This window comes from Anser cygnoides, chromosome 1, assembly GCF_040182565.1.
Source record: "Anser cygnoides isolate HZ-2024a breed goose chromosome 1, Taihu_goose_T2T_genome, whole genome shotgun sequence".
NCBI lineage: Eukaryota > Metazoa > Chordata > Aves > Anseriformes > Anatidae > Anser > Anser cygnoides.
The window spans coordinates 6,115,703-6,134,164 of record NC_089873.1 but is presented as its reverse complement, the minus strand read 5'-3'; the positions used below and the strand labels follow the sequence as shown (position 1 = coordinate 6,134,164).

Here is an 18,462-nt window from a genome sequence, read left to right as displayed (position 1 = left end):
GCTTATCTCTGGCCTGAGATGGGCTAGTCCACATGAGTAGCATTTTAAATCTAAATGTGAATTTAGCCTGAATGGAATTTGCATCTCTTTCACATCAACTCTGTACAACTGCAAATCCCATATTTTAAAGAGCTGCGCCCAGTCACTTTTCAGTGCACAGTTTCTGATTTTTTCATCTCTCTGCCCTTCCCTTTCTAAAATTGAAAGCTTCCTTTCCCAAGTATGCATAGAAAATAAGATATTTACCGTGATAAGCTCAGACAGCTCTCTTCAGCACAGCAAACTACCTAAAGCCTATACGGCACCCTAGTGAAATATAACTACAGTGTAGGGCTGGGCATAATAGGAATATGCCTCATTTCATAGGCTATGCCCTGGCCCATGGACTGTGGCTGCAAAACACAGTAGGCTTTTCTGCCTCTCTCCGAAAATCAGTGCAGCAAACAGGATCCACAGACCTTCATGGGTCAACAGACTCCAAACCTCCTGCTCTGCAAGGTGGAAGTAGATCCTCCGAACACACTGAGTGGATCAGCACAGAAATAATTCCAGCCCATGGCCAGATATCCATCCTGGGGACCTGCCAGACTTCCCACTCAGCCAATCCATTTTTAAAGACAGGGCCTTATTAGCACCTTACAGGTCTTGAATTACTTTGCTGAATCTTTCTAATGAGACAGCAATCTGTCCCAGGGTATTAGGGAAGTAAATGATAGATTTTTACTTTCTGATTGGATTTCACATGTGTATTCAAAGGTTAGGTGGATAACAGCAAGCTTGAGCACAGGAAAACTTACCCTGAGCAGCTGTAGGCTACAACACACGCAGAGACAGACTTGCAAATTCTGGCTTTTTGTCCTGGCAGAAAATGAGGATCTTTTTTTCTGCCCCGTAACAGGCAACAGCCACAGCATACACCTTCTGGTTTGATCAGACCCACGTATAACCTTCAGCCCTACATTTTAGAGCTTTCTGTAAATACTCACACCCAACCGAAACAAACTCTGAACACCTACACCACCTCTTTTTCTCTGATAAAAGACTCTAATGAAACCAGTTCTGCTGGGTGCATTTTTTAAATGCATTTTTCTAGTTTTGCTTCCCAATTTGCAAGCCATATCAAGAAATGACAATATCTTGCTCCCAGAAAGATAACTAAATATCTTTCACTGACCAAAATATTCATTAATGTCTAATGCTCAAAACCACACAACAGTTCTCACCTTACCATAGTTTTCACTACATCAGCCTCACTTCTGCAGCTTGCCAAATGCTACCACATATTGGGACCTGTACATCACTACACTTTCCCCTCTGTGTGTTATTTCCAAAAAGTGAGAAAAGTAACCCCAGGCTCCCTAAAACGATGGCAGAGACAACAGTGAGTCTTATCCCCCTCAACTTCCCCTGTCTGCAGCATGGACTTTTACATGGGAACCCTGTTGCGTAGGCACCCTTCAAGTCAACAGCGAAAACAGACAGTTTGGGAGAATGATTCATCTCACTCCAATATGGAGCTGTAAAGGACTGTGGGATGGATCCCTTCACCTGGGAGGGTGAGGAACAGTTTCAAAGCAAAGTTGGAATAACAAAAATCAGTGATGAGTCACACGAGCAGGGAACCACATGGAAACACAACTTATCTCCAAGGGAAATGAGGAAGTTTGGATTTTTCACTTCCTTACTAAAAAGTTTAGAATTTATATTTAAATTTTTGATTACATGCATTTCTCCTTTTTTTTTTTTTTTTTTTTTTTCCCCTGTGAACACTCCCCATAGAAAAATACAGTCAGAAATCCTCCATTCATGGATGCTCTGCAAAGCAAAAAACGCATCCTCAATGGCAACCATTTTATGTAAATCGCTACAGAAAGGTTGCACCGAAACTGAGAAACTTCTGCTAGAGGAGCACGGGCAGAACCTCAGCTGTCACCCCTCTTGAATGGTTTGGGTCGATATGGTCTTGACAGCTCCAAGAGCTGGGTCCTGCATGGGTTGTGTGCTTTGATTGTGCCCACAGGGCATAGTGGTTGAAGCATGTCTGAGCTGCTGCTCCTTGCAGAGCTGGTTGGGAGCCATGTGAGAGCATCCTGGTCCTCCAAAGGTGTCCCTGAGCCGTGACATTTGACCGAGTTCCTTTGGTCGATGAGTATAGTGTTTTGTGAAAAAAGACCATAAAAATCTTTCCTAGCCAACCATTTTCCCCTATCATCAAAAGGGCATTCAAAATACAAAACCAAAGTGCTCTTTCTGTACATGTTGGGTTTTTTTTTTTTGTTTGTTTGTTTTTCAGTGCAGCACTATGTCTTTCCTGAGCTCAAACACTTCTCCAGCTTTACCCAGTAAACTCCTGTCAGCTGAATGCTATCGTGTGGCTGTCCTGCTCTCTTCCCCAGTCATGGGAGCACAAGTCACAAGCTATGGTATTAATCCATGCAACCTCTGCCTAAACCTACAAGATCCACACAAGTTCTGCAAGAAGAAAACCACTAAAAAGCGGAGAAAACTCTCTGTGCCTTTGATACCCTCCATCAATCCAGCAACATTTAGATGACAACATATTGCATGCAGTCACAAAAGAACATACTTTAAATAGTAGACTTGTTACAAATTTGTAAACATAGCTAAGCAATGATAATACCTCCCTTCATGCTCGCTTTTGGAACAGCTGCTGTCACTGTTGCAGACCATCTGCAGATAGGAAAGCAACTTTGTGAATACCTCCAAAATCCCTCTGCTTAATGAGCAGGTAAGGAGGCACAATAAAAACCTGAGCAGCAGCAAGAGATGCTCCTGCTTGTCTGTTCCCACACTGCTAGCTCTTAGGACTAATTTCAAAGACTCGTTGATAAATTGGACCTGGGTTGGTTGAAGTCAACAGTTCCCAGGACTATGTTGCTGAGAACTGCCCTGCAGTTTGTGAAAGAATTTACATAAGCCCAAGAATGATACAGCCTAGTTCAACCACTCTCTTGACTCTTTAAAATTAGTTTAATTTTATTTTTTTAATATAAAGAACAGTCCTTTGCACCATCTGATGATGTCTCTAAAGATCTAAATTCACTGCCTGGCTTATTACTAAGTTTTCCTGAGCTTGGAAACAAAGTTTACCCTCTGGATTTTGATGCAGGGCAAGACCCTGATGGCTTCATGGGGAATTTGGCACAGATGAGCTCAAGGAAAGGGCTGGGATGTGTAGAAAAGTGCTTGTTGTATGGGCAGCAGGAGGCAGCTCCATGCGTAGGAGGTGAGAGAAGGCAGTACGCTGGGAGTGGGAGAAGGCTACAAAGAAAGTCAGCTCAGAGGAGAGAGTGTGGAACATAAGGAATATCACAGTGTGTGGGATGAGATGAGAACAGAGATGTAGGTTTTTAGAGAACTTTAAAACAATTATAGGTTTTTACCATGGGAGGTTCTGTTTGACTAGATCAGAGCTCTTGCTTCCTTGTTACGTGCCTGGAATTGAAGCTTTCTTTGAAAGAGCTTGCTAATACTATTCTATACTTTCAATTAACATTTTATTTAAATGTTTTAAGATAGCTTCCAGATACATTAAAGCCTTACTGATGAAATCTTGAATATAATTTACATATCTAAGCCACATTTGCATTCAATAACAAGACAGCTTTCCAGTATGGAGTGTGCCATCAATAGCCCCCATTACTTGTGTCTTCCTGAATTTCCCTAGCTGCAGCATTCACTTTGAATTCAAAAGACTGCAGATTTAGCTGAAAGAAAGGAGACAGCGATATTATCAGGGATCAGGTATCTTTTCCAAATTTTAGCTTGATACATCATATCAATTTTAACACATGTACTTAGTCCAGCCACAACTGGCATATCTTCAGGAGCTTCACAAGAGACACAAGTCTATTCTTTAATTTAGTATTCCTTTCTGTTAAAAAGAAAGGGAGCATTGTTCCTACAAATAAAACACAAAACGTCTGTATCTTTCCACAGTACATCTCCATGCTTCCCTCAGGGTTTTTTTCATTATAAAATCGTATCTCAGTTATCCAGACTCAGAATCATAAAACACGTACGGGTCCAGTAAGAGACACTGGTGATTGGAGTAGAGTTTTTGGAAAGGCACATTTTGAGAATTTCTGAATGTAAGGACTAGAAAAGATGGTGAGAGAGGCAAAAGATGACTGATGCATCATGTGCCTGAGAGCAGCAGCCCACCAGCGAGCACTACACGGGCAGTACTGGATACGGGCAAATCATCAACCAAGAGAATTGCCTCTGGTTACTCTGAGAGGTTCTTACACTGGAAGAATAATATTAAGGGTGGGCTTGGTGGAGGTTTGTTTGGTTTTGGTTTTGCTTTGGACATTCTGATTTCTCTCATCTTAGAGCTGATGCTTCAACATAAGATTTACGGAGACTATGAATCTCATAAGCCTTTAGAGAGTCACATGAAACTGGTTTTGATGCATGCAGAATGAAGGAAATAAGGGGAAAAAAGATTTTGTTGTTGCTGTTATTTATCAGTAATCAGTTTTGTGAACTCTCGCCATAGTTCTTTAAAGCTGTGTCTTGTCTTCCAGAATGGAGTTGATCCAAAACCTGTTTTGGGTTTTGGTTCATCAGAAGAAATCGTGACAGCTGAAATTTGGAAGAAAACTGAACATCTATATCTCTCAAAAGAGCAGAATATCAGAAGTCATAGAAGTTTTGAAAACCCTAGAAAAAGAGGCTATAAAGCATCTACTTACTGCTTGCATAGGGGAAGTGAGGATTTTCTTGCAGATATTTATTTCCAGATCTGTCTCTTCTAAACTTTGTCAGCTTGTCTGTCAAAGCAGCTAGTGAATAATGCCAGATGAACCATGGGCTTCCTCCTGAACAACAACTCTCATGCTGCCATAAAGATGCACAGCTTCTGCCACATATTTTTTATTGTCCAACACCCACTACCAAGGCTGTACAGCATTCCTGAACTTAAAAAAACATCACCTGCTAAAGACCAAAATTCAAAAGTCTGCATTAGAATAGCAAGCCAAACCTGACTGCCACTATTTCAGCACCTGCCTGAGCTCTGAATTTTTCAAATGGGTTAATATCTAAAATGTCTGTTATGTTCCTGCTTCTGTGAGAGAAACTCATGATGGGAATTTATTTCCCGTTATGTCACATTCACTACCTGATGGAACTGCTGAAGAAAGTCAGTCACTCACAAGACAAAATGGAAGGTAGAAGAAACAAGGCAGAATCTCTCACTGACTTGCTCTAAACTAAATAGCACCAAAAGAAAGTAGAACTGACAAAATTTTTCTCAGTCATTAAAGAAACTTTTTATTATTATTTTTTTTAATTTTACTTGTCGTGCATCGGACTCACTATTTTTACAGAAAAACTTCAAGGAAAATCTAAATTTTCAATTTATAAACTCTGAATTAATTCTACGATGTTCAGAGACAGTCTGGGGTTGTGGCATGAGTTCATGCATAGCTCTGTCAAATCATATCCACTTTAAACCACATCTCACCTTGCAAGTTTTGAAATAGAAGATATAAGGCACTGCTTTAACTGGGTGTTTTTCTTATATGATTTCTTCTCCCATTTCTACATGCACAATATTTTCCCAGGGGATACTACTTTTTTTAATCCCAGCTTCAACTGCTGAACTGATATTTCTACAGGCATTCTCTGTAACACAGAGGAAAAACCATCAGCACTGCATCCTTTCTGTAAGAAAAAGCCACAATGAAATGCCAATTAGAAGTTTCTGCTGCTATGCACTCACAGTGGTTTGAATACTTTCTTTGCAAGTTGGGGGCAGCTGTTGAACACACAGCTCTGGACTCCTTTGAAAAACAGGTCATGGGGTGGGGGCTAAAAGAAAAATCAATCAATCAATATATGAAGTACTTTCACTGCTATCATTTTCTGATTTTTTTTTTTTTTAAATCAGCCGGAACACTTGCAAGCTGCGTGTCACATTTCTTTGATTGCCACCTTTCTCTTCATCTTCCCACCACTCAGCACCGCAGCCTGCGCTTCAGTCGCCAAGTTTCTGCTGACGCCGTGACCAGCTGCTGCAGCGAGCCCGCAGCTCCGCTGGGGTCAGAGGTGCAATATCTGTGCTGTTATTAGAGAAATTACTCAGTGCAATTTCACAGTTCAGCAGAACAGACTTATTGCTTGTATGCACTGTGTGTGTGTGCCTTAACAAGCACTTAAAAGTTTTTCTGCTTCTGTTCCTTCGTGGAAACATCTATCTTTAACAGCTTTAGAAATGTTAGTGGGCAAGGTTTCTTTTTCTACTCAACTTTAATAAGGAATTACTACCTTGCGTTTAATAAGGTTTATAAGAGCTGGATTTCTGATCTCTGCTATAAATTCAGAAACAACAAAGTGAACTTTATGTTTTAGAGAAAAACTGAAGAAAGTAACAGGTGGCTTTTTGGTAACGTGATTAGTTTTATTATTACGTTCTAAATATTCAGTGTTAGCAGCAACCATCTATTCTTGTGAATGCCTTTCCAAATTCAATTGCTTTATCCAAGTTATCTCTGTTTATTTCTGCAAAGGCAGGGCCAGGGAAAAGCAAAGCTATTTCTGCAATACTTTATTTTATTTATTCAATACTTTATTTTGTTTATTCTCAATGAAAATGAGAAGGTCTTTTTTACAGCTGCACAGCCTGTAATGTCAGCTTCAAGCAATCAGCTAATAAAAAACCCTATAGTCACTTTGCAGGTTTAAAAAAAAAAAAAAAAAAGAAAGAAAAAAGAAAAAGAAGAAATCAATTCATGTTGTCACAGTCTATCTAGAGTCATATTGTCCCCAGCCATTGATACAGAATGAGAACATCTGGGGATTCAATTACTCATGACATGAATAATAATATTTCATTTTCGTTAAATAAAAGTTTTTAGTCGCAGGAACTTCTGCTTACTTCCCCATGTGATCCTGGAATGAAAGCTCACAGCACCTGAGACGCGGGAAGCTACAATCTCTTTGGCATCCACGGATGTATCAGTGCAGGTGCATCTGCACCCCCCAACAGAAAACCTTAATGAGGAAAATAATTTTTGAGCTTCTAGGTAAAAGATGGGCTCCTGAGCTCCAGGCCCTAGCAGATTTCCTAACTGCCACAACTGCCTTTTAAGAGCATGAATTAATAGCCTGCATCAGAAATATGGACTTGCCATTTGAATCTAAGTCTGTGACACCTGCAGCTGTCCAGTATGTTTGATTAACCTAAACCATCTATCTAAATAGTTTTAAGAGATATAAAGGACTTTTTATTATTATTATTTTATTTTAGGTTTCCAGTTTAAGATGAATCTCAGTTCATATGTTTCAAGAGAGTGCCACCAAAACTGAGTTTACAGCATGTAATTTTTTCTTAATCAGGTAGAGCTGCCTACAGTTTTATTGACAAAGTTGGGCTCAAATCAGATGATAGTCATTTTCCAGCAGTGAATGGGCAACAATATTCATGTTAACTTTGCAATGACTTGTGCAATCACACTGATATCTGTGGGACTATTCTCCAAAATGTAGCACACGAACAGTTGTGAGATGAGTATCTTAAAGTCTAGAAGGCAAATACTCAGAAAAGGCTGAAGGACAGTTCTACATTTTTTGTGCTAGGTGAAGCCTGGCACCTTGTTTTCTCCCCTCCTTTCTCCATGCCCATTCATTAAGAACAGATTATGGCAAACAGACATGATTTGCATCCCCTCTACAATATCATGGCTTTGCTGAAGCTTAAGTGTTCCCTGCAGGAAACAGTGCAAAAGCCTTAAAATTCCAAGGGTCGGAATGAAAAATATGTTCCATTATAGCCCAGCTAAGCGAAATGCCGCGCTGGCACTTCGCTGTTGTAGAAGTGCTGCGCAGAGCACAACTTGCAAAATACATCAGGAGAACATATAAAGAAAGTGGGGTAGGTCCTCAGTGGCTCTGAACTGGCAAAACATCATTGCTAGTAACAGTATCACAGCCCCACTATGAGATTGCTCTGAACACCTGAGATCAGGGCTCACAATTGTCTTCTGCTGACCACAAGAGCTTTAGGGACCGCCTGGTTATAATGGCAAGGCCCAGATGTAAAAATCTGCATCGCCTCATGGGAGGAATCTCAAGTCAGCACCCTCCAAAAATAAAAAACAGTCACCAATTACTGCTTGCAGGTCTTGTGTCTGGTTTTATGTAATGTATCTAGTCCCACTGCGATCATTGCCTTTTAAAAATGTTTAACATTTATGGACTCCAGTAAAAATGTTTTTAATATAATGTAGATGAAGTATAAACTGTTAACCTTGAACACTGGGGAAATGTGCTAGGGTTTTGGTGTTTTATTTTTTACACCTAAATACTTTAGTAAGGATTGTCTAAGTGTTACTAACATAGCAAATCTTTTGGAATCATTCAAATATTTCCAATTTTTGTAAATGATACAATATATGTTATTTCATAAGCAGAAGTGATGCTCGGAAGGCAGAGAATGTTGAAGAGAGAACTAAAACAGTGTCTTTGCTGTCCTAGGACTGTTGGTGCAGGTTTCCTGACATTGTCCCATCAATGTGTCTTACTACTGCCCTTTGGGGACCAACGCTAATGATCACACACACAAAAATCCTGTGTATCAGCAGCTCGTTTCTAACTCTTTACTAGATGTATGATATAAAGGTAAATACACAGACAAACTGGGGTGAGCAGCTGACTCACCAGAGGACCGTGCTGCCATCCAGAGGGACCCTGACAGGCTGGTGAGGAGGGCTGACAGGAACCTCATGAAGTTCCCCTGGTGAGGACGGCTGACAGGAACCTCATAAAATTCAACAAGAAGTGCAAAGTCCTGAACCTGGGGAGGAACAACCATAGGCACCAGGACATGCTGGGGGTACCCAGCTGGAAACAGCTCTGCAGAAGAGGATTTGGGGTCCTGGTAGAGCCCAAGTTGACCATGAGTCAGCAATGTGCCCTTGCTGTTAAGAAGGCTAAGAGTATTTTTGGCTGCATTAGGCAAAGTACTGACAGCAGGTCAAGAGAGGTGATCCTTCCCCTTTGGTGAGGCCACACCTGGAGTGCTGTGTCCAGTTCTGGGACCCCAGTAAAAGAAACACTTGTACATACTGGAAACAGTCCAGTGGCGGGCCACCAAGATGATCAAGGGACTGTAGCACCTCGCTATGAGGAGAGGCTGAGGGAGCTGGGACTGTTCAGCCTGGAGAAGAGGAAGATCAGGGGGATCTTATCAATGTCTATGAATGCCTGAAGGGAAGATGCAAAGAAGATGATGTCAGGCTATTGCCAGGATAAGAGGCAATGGGCACAAACTGGAACACAAGAGGTTTGGTCTGACATCCAAACATCAGGAGGCACAGCTTTCCTGTGTGGGTGACGGAGCCCTGGCACAGGCTGCCCAGAGAGGCTGTGGGGTCTCCTCCTTGGAGATCTCCAGAAGCCTCCTGGATGTGGTCCCAGAGGTCCCTTCCACCCTTAACCATTCTGTGATAAAACGCCAGATCAGTCACATGCCTAACCTACGCTGTAGCAAAAATACTAAGAGAAAGCTCCTCCATGTCAACAAAACACTCCTAAACCTCTGTTGCTGGGCTGTTTCTCCAGAAGCAGATGTGTATACACATTTTTTTCTTTTTTCCCCAAATGTATATTTACATCTCAACCTATTCCTAACAAGTTTCGTCCTTTCCACTGACTTTGTAAATAATGTTATTCTGATGATCTTAAGTGCTTAAACATCACTCAAACGAAGGGTACACACAAATGACTAACTTGGTGAATGAGTATTTTGAGTAGAAAATGAAGCTGGGGGAAGGATTTGTATTTTTAAGGTTGTCCCTTTTGCTGTTTCTTACATCGGATTGACCTCTCAAAACCCATCCATACCGGTCCCTTTCTCTATCTTCATTCAAGTTGCCATTCAAAGTCTCATTTTTTGAGCAAACCCAAGAAATACTATTCCTGTGTCAGTCAAATCTTCTCCCCACACCAATGTAAATTTAACTTAAACCAGTAAGATATTGCAGCGCTATTAAGTGGAACAGATAATGAACCTAAATAACTGCTCAATCTTATTAGTGTAGCCCTCATATACCTTCCGTTTTTCTTCAAGCCCTGCTGCTTAGCATTCATACTGCCTGATTTGAGACTAAAATTAGATTATAGGAATGCGTGCTTTTTACAAGAGGTCTTTTATTTGTTCCATAAAGTATTTAGCACTCTTTAGGCACTATATAAATAAAAATAATCACGATCTTGGAATTCACCTTCAGGAATGGAAATGAAGAGATCTGAGTCCTTTCATTTCTGCTGCACATTATCCTCATTGGGCACGTATGGATGGCAAGGCTTTGTAAGACAAGTTAAAAAGAAGCTTGGAAGTCTGGTAAAGGTGAATAACAGAAAAAAAAAGTAAAAAAAAAAGTGAATGTGTGTCTAGTTTCAGAATTTTACAATAGGGACAATAGGGATTAAAAATAAAAGCTCTACCTGACTTTTAAGATAAAGATCTGCTGTCAAATTTGTCAAATTCATTAATGTTTGTGAGAGATGCTAACGATTGCTGGTGAAAAATGGTGGTGGGTTCAAAAACCAGGTCATTGAGTAAAATCACTTACACTCATTTTAAGATGAAAAAGCTATGTATAATTAGGAGCCATTTCAACACTGTAAGCAGTGATTTCTGAAGGCTCTGCACATCGAAAACAGCTACCTGCCTTCTGGGTCAGAGCTGTATCAAGTCCAATAATCACTTTTTCTGACTTTCCCCCTCCTTCCCAGGGTCTATATTTAGGACTTAAGTACCAAATATTGAAAGTTTTCGAGGTTAAGGATGCCAATGTCCTCAAAACTCCAGTAGGCATCAGTTTATGTCATTTGCCGCTTTAACACTTCTAAAACTCAGTCTGCTAGGACTCACCTTAAATTAAAGCTATCATCAGGTGAAACATCTAGTCTACGCTATTCCCCCAGGCTCTGCTTTCAGACAGCAGAGAAAGAAAAACAATTCCCCAAGGTTACTCACCCTGTCCTGAGATAACGCACCTATTTCTCTTCATTTCTCCCCTGGTTCTTTAGACTGAGGACGCTTATGATCGCTAAATTTAGGCAATGTGAATCTTACAGTTAGTACCTTCATAATTTTTGAATGCAAGTCATCAGTAAGCACATATGGATAATCACCTCTATGCTCCTTAGACTCCTCTTAAGATTTTAAAAATATCTCTTCAGAAATGGATCAGATTGCACATAAGTGCATATTAAGATTAACATCGGCTGTAAAAAAATATATATATATTTCAAAAGGGAAGTAAAACGACAACAAAAATGCCGACAGCTACCAGAAGCAATAACTCCATGTCACATTTTCATTATATTAAAGCTTTACTTTAAAACAAAAATCAGAATAGTAAAGAGACAACACTTATGTTATTCTTTCAGAAAAGCAGATTCACTTATAATAATATCAAACCTGTTACTATCCCAAATAATTACTGTTGTTTATATTACTGCACCTCAGAAGGACCAAACAGCATCAGGGCATTCCTATACAACATGTATAATAGGCAGTCCTGCCTGCAGTACAGAAAAACAACTCAAAGGTTGGATGAAAGTATTATTTATAAATAAGCATCTGAGGCATAGAAAAAGGTCAAATGTAAGATTTTTTAGTGATTAGTTACATTTGAGTCTCAATTTAAAATAATGATTTTCTTCAGAAAGTGGCAGGCTTCGAAATTATGAAAAAACTGCTCTTTGAGACAGTTGACTCCAGAACATTAAATATTGAGGGTTGGAATCTTTTTCTTTTCTTTTTAATGATGTGGTTTCAGAAAAGATACAAGATGATATAATTTCCAAAGACTAACTCTGGTTAGCAGCATACAGTTTGACATTCAAGAGATTTTAATGTTATCAGCTACCACTGCCTGCCACCTGGGATGAGCAACATTTTCTTGACCTATTATTTATATGCCTTTAAATTAAATTGAGTTTTGAGAAGGGATTTGGAAGTAGAAAGCAGAATGTCTCCATTTGCAGAGGGGGTCACAAATGGACTACACCAAATCCCTGCTTTATATAAAGATGAATAAAACTTTAGCAAATCTTGTATCAATGTAAGGAAAATTCTGTTGTAGACCAGGAGAGAGAGACGTATAGTGTCAGTGGATGGGTGTTCAAGCCTGACATCACTAGCAAAGCAGCACTGGTGACATGAGCGGACATCCATCATATACGAAGCACAAGAAGAAAAAGGTATAACCTCATGTTCTCAGAGTGAGAGAAATTGCTAGACAGAAGAGCTCAACCAGAAGGGGAACAAAAGACCAGACAGAAACTAACCCCAGCTCCTTTGTCCCTGCAGTACTCGTGAAGATAGCAACTGATCTGGATTTAGTCCATACCCCTATTACTGTCAGAAAAAAAAAAAATCCTTTTCATTTCATAGTAATTAAAATGCTCATGGATGTTTTATTAACTCACTCTACAGAGCCACATAGATTTTATAATTCATCCAAGCACTTACAAGTAGTTACTTGGGTTAGGCTGTCAAGACAGAAATGATTCAAAACCTTGTGTACTTAGCTCCTTGGAAGACATATCATTCCCTAACACAATAGTATTAGAAAGACTGCTGACAGTTAGTGATCAAGAGATTTCATTTTGCTTGTCATATGGTGGGTTGTCAATTCTTCTTTTTCCCTTTAGGTAAAAGCTTAGTTGCATTAGATTTAAATAATGGTGAAGTTGCAGGTTAACATTTTTCAGAAGTACCAAAGTGACTTCAGTACTCAAATTCTATTTTGAAAACGCTGTAGACATGCAGGAACATGTCTCTACAGTAAATGAAACTTAGACACCATTAAACAGATCTATGGAAGAGTTAAGAATCAAGCATCAAATCAAGAGGGCTTAAAGTTTGTACCCTACTCCAGACCGCTGCCTTAAAATATATGAAGACTACAAATTATTATAAGAGAAGCTAACGATTTAAATTTCCACGCTGAATGTAACTTTTTGGCACATCAATTTATCCTCACTGTTATATTCTATTGCAGATTTCCTCCCACCCTTCCAAAAAAAAAAAAAAAATCAATAACAATTCTAAATGGCCTTTACCTCAAAATCCAAGTTTTACTGAGTTATGCTCAAGATTTAAGCAGGGGCTGCATAGATGATCTTTTTTTCTTCCTATGAAAAATATCTATGCAAATTATTTGTTGATTTTTTTATTTTTTAATCAGTAAATAAGAAAAGCCTGGAAGAGGAAGTGACCATTTAAACTTTAATCCCCCTGAGTAAAATGCAAAATTGAACAGCTACATAAAAAACGAAAAGTAAAACAAATTTTACTTCTGTTATCATTACTAACCTAGTATTAAGTAAATAAATAATCCATGTGGTTATTCTATATTTAAAATATTTGTTCTTCTTTAAATATAAAGTACCTTTCACAGAAACAAACAGAAGAGGCTAGAGACTGAAATCATTCCTTTGATATTGAAGCAGAGCGTTTTCTCATTTAAGCTCCAAACATCATCTCCCTTGTGCCCGCAGGGCTTTGCACTGTGCATGAGCACTCCACCTCACTATATTACATCTCCCCGGACATTGTACCGCTCCTCTCACTGGCTTGGCTCAAACACTGGTCTATGAAGGGGTGGTTGCTAGCTTGGTTATAACAAGTCTTTAGGAGCTTATCTTCATTCATTAATTGTTCTGCATCATGCATAATGGTTTTTTTCTCAATTTAAGGTATATATACTTTTAATAATCTCAGTTTGGTCTCCTATTGCATGTGCTGAGTATATAACGTGGAGAGCAAATACAGTTTGAAATAAGACTGCCATAGCAGCTATAGAACATCTAAAAGAAAAAAAAAATAGGCCAGACCTTTATTAAATTTTAAAGTATGCCTTCGCTACACTCTTGTAAAGATCCAAATAGGGTATTCAAATCTCTAGAGATCACCAGTATAATTTCTTTATCATGTTCCATTTAAAATTTAATTATGTAGTCTACAACAAGAAATATCTGAGTACTCTAAATAGGTCATGCAATGAACAACTTAATATTATTATAAAGTTTTCCTTGTGAAGATCCTTTCTTTGATGTGCTGTTGCACACAGAAAGCCTTTCTTCGAAAAAACAGTATACATTCACAGATATAATAATGTCATTTAATATAAAAATTGTAAGGCTTCTTTATCATATTTAAAGTTTAAATTTTCAATTCCTTCTCTAGTCAGAGCTTCTTAAAATCATCAGAAATAACTGGTAAATTAGAACTGACACAATATAATTGTAGAGAATATTGTTATATCTTTCTATAGGCAAAGTTAATCTATTAGGTTTCCTTCTAAATGATGCCCACTAACTCAAATTTTTCCACTTCTTCCTATGAATGAAACACGTTCTTCAGCTGCAAAAAGTAAGGTAATTTCTTCTTGCTTTTAGATAAAATCATTAGAAACCAATCAGCAGTATTTCATGGAAAATGGCTACACTAAAAATATAGTATACCGTTTTCCAAGACACTTTGTTATATTTGCTTTTTTATTTTTATTTTTTAAAAGCACATAAAGACCCTAATCTTGGTTACTATACAAGAGAAATCTTTGCCTGTAAATTCTGACTACTTACATAGCTTTCTGGTTACAACCCCTTAACTTCTCTTTAGTAAAACAACTATGTAAAATTCAGAACTTTGATTTTCTGCCCCCCCCCCCCTTTTTTTTTTAATGGCAACAACAACAAAGTAATTTCACCAGTGCCTAAATCTCTCTGGCTGGCAGACAAAATACTCCAAGTACAGACACAACTGCTCACACATGGCTTCCAATATGAAGACCCTTTCACCAGGTTTACAAATATTTGAAATGTGTTTGATCAATCTTGGGACATAAATATATCCATGAGCCATTACCGCCCTGAGAAAAGGCATCATGTTTGGCTGCATAAGTGAGAGCTGGATTTCTAGAAATACAATTTTTTTTTTTTTTTTTTTTTTGCCCCATTGGACCAAATACAACTAGCAGAGTAACTCTGGAAAAGTGGTTATTAATTTCATCATTTCAAGGTGCAGCAACTAAGATTTTATATGATATAAAGTAGCTTCAGAGTAGGGGTGTGGTAGGGAAGTTGTGGCATGGTAGGGAATATTAGTTTCACAGTTACAAATTAATAACAACAAAATGGTTCACTTAAAGTTTCAATGAAGAACATAAAATATTATATTAATACATCGTAAGAGAAGATTAAAAGCCCTAGTGAACGGCTTTCTTAGAGAAATGTGAATTTCTCTAAGGTGAATCCCAGGTGAATCCCAGAGAAGAGCTGAGGACCAGCCAACCTGCACACAGCTGTAAACATTTATTTTAAATCTAGACAAGATCATTGGTTTTAATATTTATAACATAATTACATTGCCTTGTGCACAGTGTTTGTACAATCTGATTTTTACTTGCGACATCTTGCCACAGTTGAAATTAAAGCCTTGTGGTAATAATTCAAAAAACACATTTAGGCAATCATTAATGGCAAGTATGAAACTGGATGTTTATTCTAGCACCTGGATCTCTCATTTTAACTTTAATTTAAATTGGAATTCATTTCAGCAGTACAAGGACTGCATGTTTCCAGTGTATTAGTCATATAATACCTAACCAATTAGGGGCATGTAGTCAAACTGGAAATATTTTAGCACTAAAACCAGTAAAAAACATTCCAGATCAAGGAGACAGATCAAGGAACGGCTACTCTGTTGAATCTCTATTTCCTTTTTCTTTGTGTTTGAAGAATTGTGATTCTTTTGCACAGAAAATGAATAAAATCTTGTTTTAGGTAGGCTTGGCAATTGGTCAGCACTTCAAATGCTTGGCAAAACTTCACAATCATATTTTTGCTTGCACAATCAAATGATGGTAAGTAATAAAAAGAATCTAATGAGTGAACAACCGATATAAATCAAACAAGTTTGTAGTCACAGAACAAGGTAATACATTACAGGGAGTGGGATAAACGTCACATTCAGTGGAAATCTGCATTTATGCAGCTTATCAATACAGATGAGTCAATGCCATGCAAACCTCATGAGGTTCAACAAGGCCAAGTGCAAGGCCCTGCACCTGGGCTGGGGCAATGCCAAGCACAAATCCAGGCTGAGTGGAGAATGGATGGAGAGTAGCCCAGAGGAGAAGGACCTGGGGGTTAACGAGAAGCTCAACACAAGCCAGCAATGTGCGCCTGCAGCCCAGAAATCCAACCGTGTGCTGGGCTGCACCAACACAGCGTGGGCAGCAGGGCAGGGAGGGGATTGTCCCCCTCTGCTCTGCTCTCGTCAGACCCCGCCTGGAGCCTGCGTTCAGCTCTGGGGCCCAGCACAAGGACAGGGATGTGTCAGAGCGAGTCCAGAGGAGGCCACGAGGATGATCAGAGGCTGCAGCCCCTCTGCTGTGGAGCCAGGCTGAGGGAGCTGGGGGTGTTCAGCCTGGAGAAGAGAAGGCTCCGGGGAGACCTCCCAGCGGCCTTCCCATACCTAAAGGGGGCTGCGGGAAAGCTGGGGAGGGACTTTTTGTGAGGGAATGTAGGGCTAGGACAAGGTGGAATAGCTTTAAACTAAAAGAGGGTAGATTTAAATTAGCTATAAGGAAGAAATTCTTCACTCTGAGGGCGGTGAGGCCCTGTCCCAGGCTGCCCAGAGGAGCTGTGGCTGCCCCATCCCTGGCAGTGCCCAAGGCCAGGCTGGATGGGGCTTTGGGCAGCCTGGGCTGGGGGGAGGTGTCCCTGCCCATGGCAGGGGGTGGCACTGGGTGGGCTTTGAGGTCCCTTCCCACCAAAACCATTCTGGGATTCTATGATTGAACTAATGAACCCCACACACTGTAAAGGTAGCCATTTTTTTCTGTCTTGGAAGCAGAAATAAGTCACATGTATTACTATGCTTAAAGAGAACTGACTTTTCTGCTGAATTATTCCTTTAACATTTACATGAACTACAACATTGCTATTTATCAAAGGATAAAAAACCACCCCAAACCATTACCTCATTAAAACCCTCCTGCACCTCACAGAGCAAAACTGGTGGCAGAAGATGCAAGAGGAATGAGAGAACCATTTCTTCTTGCTCACCAGGCATCTCTGTTACGTGACAGGGTACCATATCAGTTTTTTTTTTTTCCCTTCTCTCCACCCTTTTCTTTATCTGCATAATAACAGCATTTTAGCACACCCTCTGACAATATGTAGGCAGGTCTCTCTTCAAAAACCTCTGTCACAGCCTGGGAGTCACGTCTAGTTCTATTATTTTATGAAAAGCTTTCCCAGCATAGAAGAATTTGATCTAAGCTGTTCTTCTGCTTTCCAAATGAAAATGCCTTAAGATCACAGTACTTTTTTCTCCAACCTCCAAGTTTCCCTTCCTCACCCCTCTGGTGAAATTTAAAGCAAAAGCCATGCCACCTGCAGTGGGTATCATTGCACAGCTGGCAGAAAGCCACAGCTGGGATTTTTCTTTCTCAGGTACACAACGGAGCTAAGCCTCAAAACAACTTCAATGTGTTGCTGCCGTAAGCTGTGGAGTTTTGGTTGCTCCAATATTTCATGGTCATATTTTCTCTATGGCATGCATTACGTGTTCTCCTCCCGGCATCCACAGTTCTCAGCATCCCAGCAGTTTTCTTTAGGAAAAGGATCATGTTCTGGCTCAAAAGGTCACGCATCTTCCAGCAGCTGCCAGCCACTGATACCCACAGTCAGTTCAGAGCAACTTGCTTACCTTGGTAATGCTCCAGACAACTCTGTGGAAGTCTCTCTGAAAGACAAAAAGCAAGGAAAAATAAGTTTGTTCTTAAAGAAGCTACAAATTTTTAAAAGTACTTTTATACTACTTGTATTTTATAGGAGTGCAGGCCCATACACACAATTTTATACACAAATGTGTCATTTGTGGATGCAATGTCTGCATGATCATATATACAAGAATGTGAAAAACAGATGATGGTGTGTGATCTAAGGATTTCCTCAGAATAATGTTCTCAATTACTCATTTTTTAAGTGTAAAATTATCATTCCTTCAAATACCAGCACTGCATGATCCTGCATAGCTAAAATGCAGCACTGGGCCAATTTTCCAGTTGAAAAAGTTCCCTTTTTCAGTTCTGCAGCAATGAGGCATAAGACATTTATAATGATGTCGTGCGCTGAGAAAATGCTACATTAGTGTTAAACTTTCTTATCTTGGGTTTTAGGCAATAGTTATTTTCCATACATGTGTTTTTTGATCCATTTTACTTGTTTGAATATATTTTGTGGATGTGCAATATGTCTGGGGGGGAACAAAGTGTGAGATACTGAAGTGGGCTCATGTAACTGATACATCAAGTTAAAGCACAATTAAACGTTATTGTTACCTATGTACACAGTCCTTAAAACACATCCGAGATCTACCACCAATGTATGTCCTTGTGGTCCCTCTAA

General features: G+C 39.5%; 1 protein-coding gene and 1 long non-coding RNA gene across 2 annotated transcripts in view; both read right to left on the bottom strand.

Annotated features, from left to right (window-relative positions):
- The window catches only part of CELF2 (CUGBP Elav-like family member 2), a 374,770-nt gene that overhangs the window by 292,179 nt on the left and 64,129 nt on the right, over positions 1-18,462 (bottom strand). Inside the window, exon 2 of the mRNA XM_013185426.3 lies at positions 17,762-17,797. Within this exon, the coding sequence (XP_013040880.1) occupies positions 17,762-17,797 (36 nt within the window). The remainder of the gene's footprint in view (positions 1-17,761; positions 17,798-18,462) is intronic.
- Positions 1,728-17,753, bottom strand: LOC136791783 (uncharacterized). Its single transcript, XR_010834416.1, has 2 exons — positions 8,786-17,753; positions 1,728-8,747 (listed from the first exon to the last, which is right to left on the bottom strand). It is a non-coding gene; the product is annotated as an uncharacterized lncRNA (long non-coding RNA).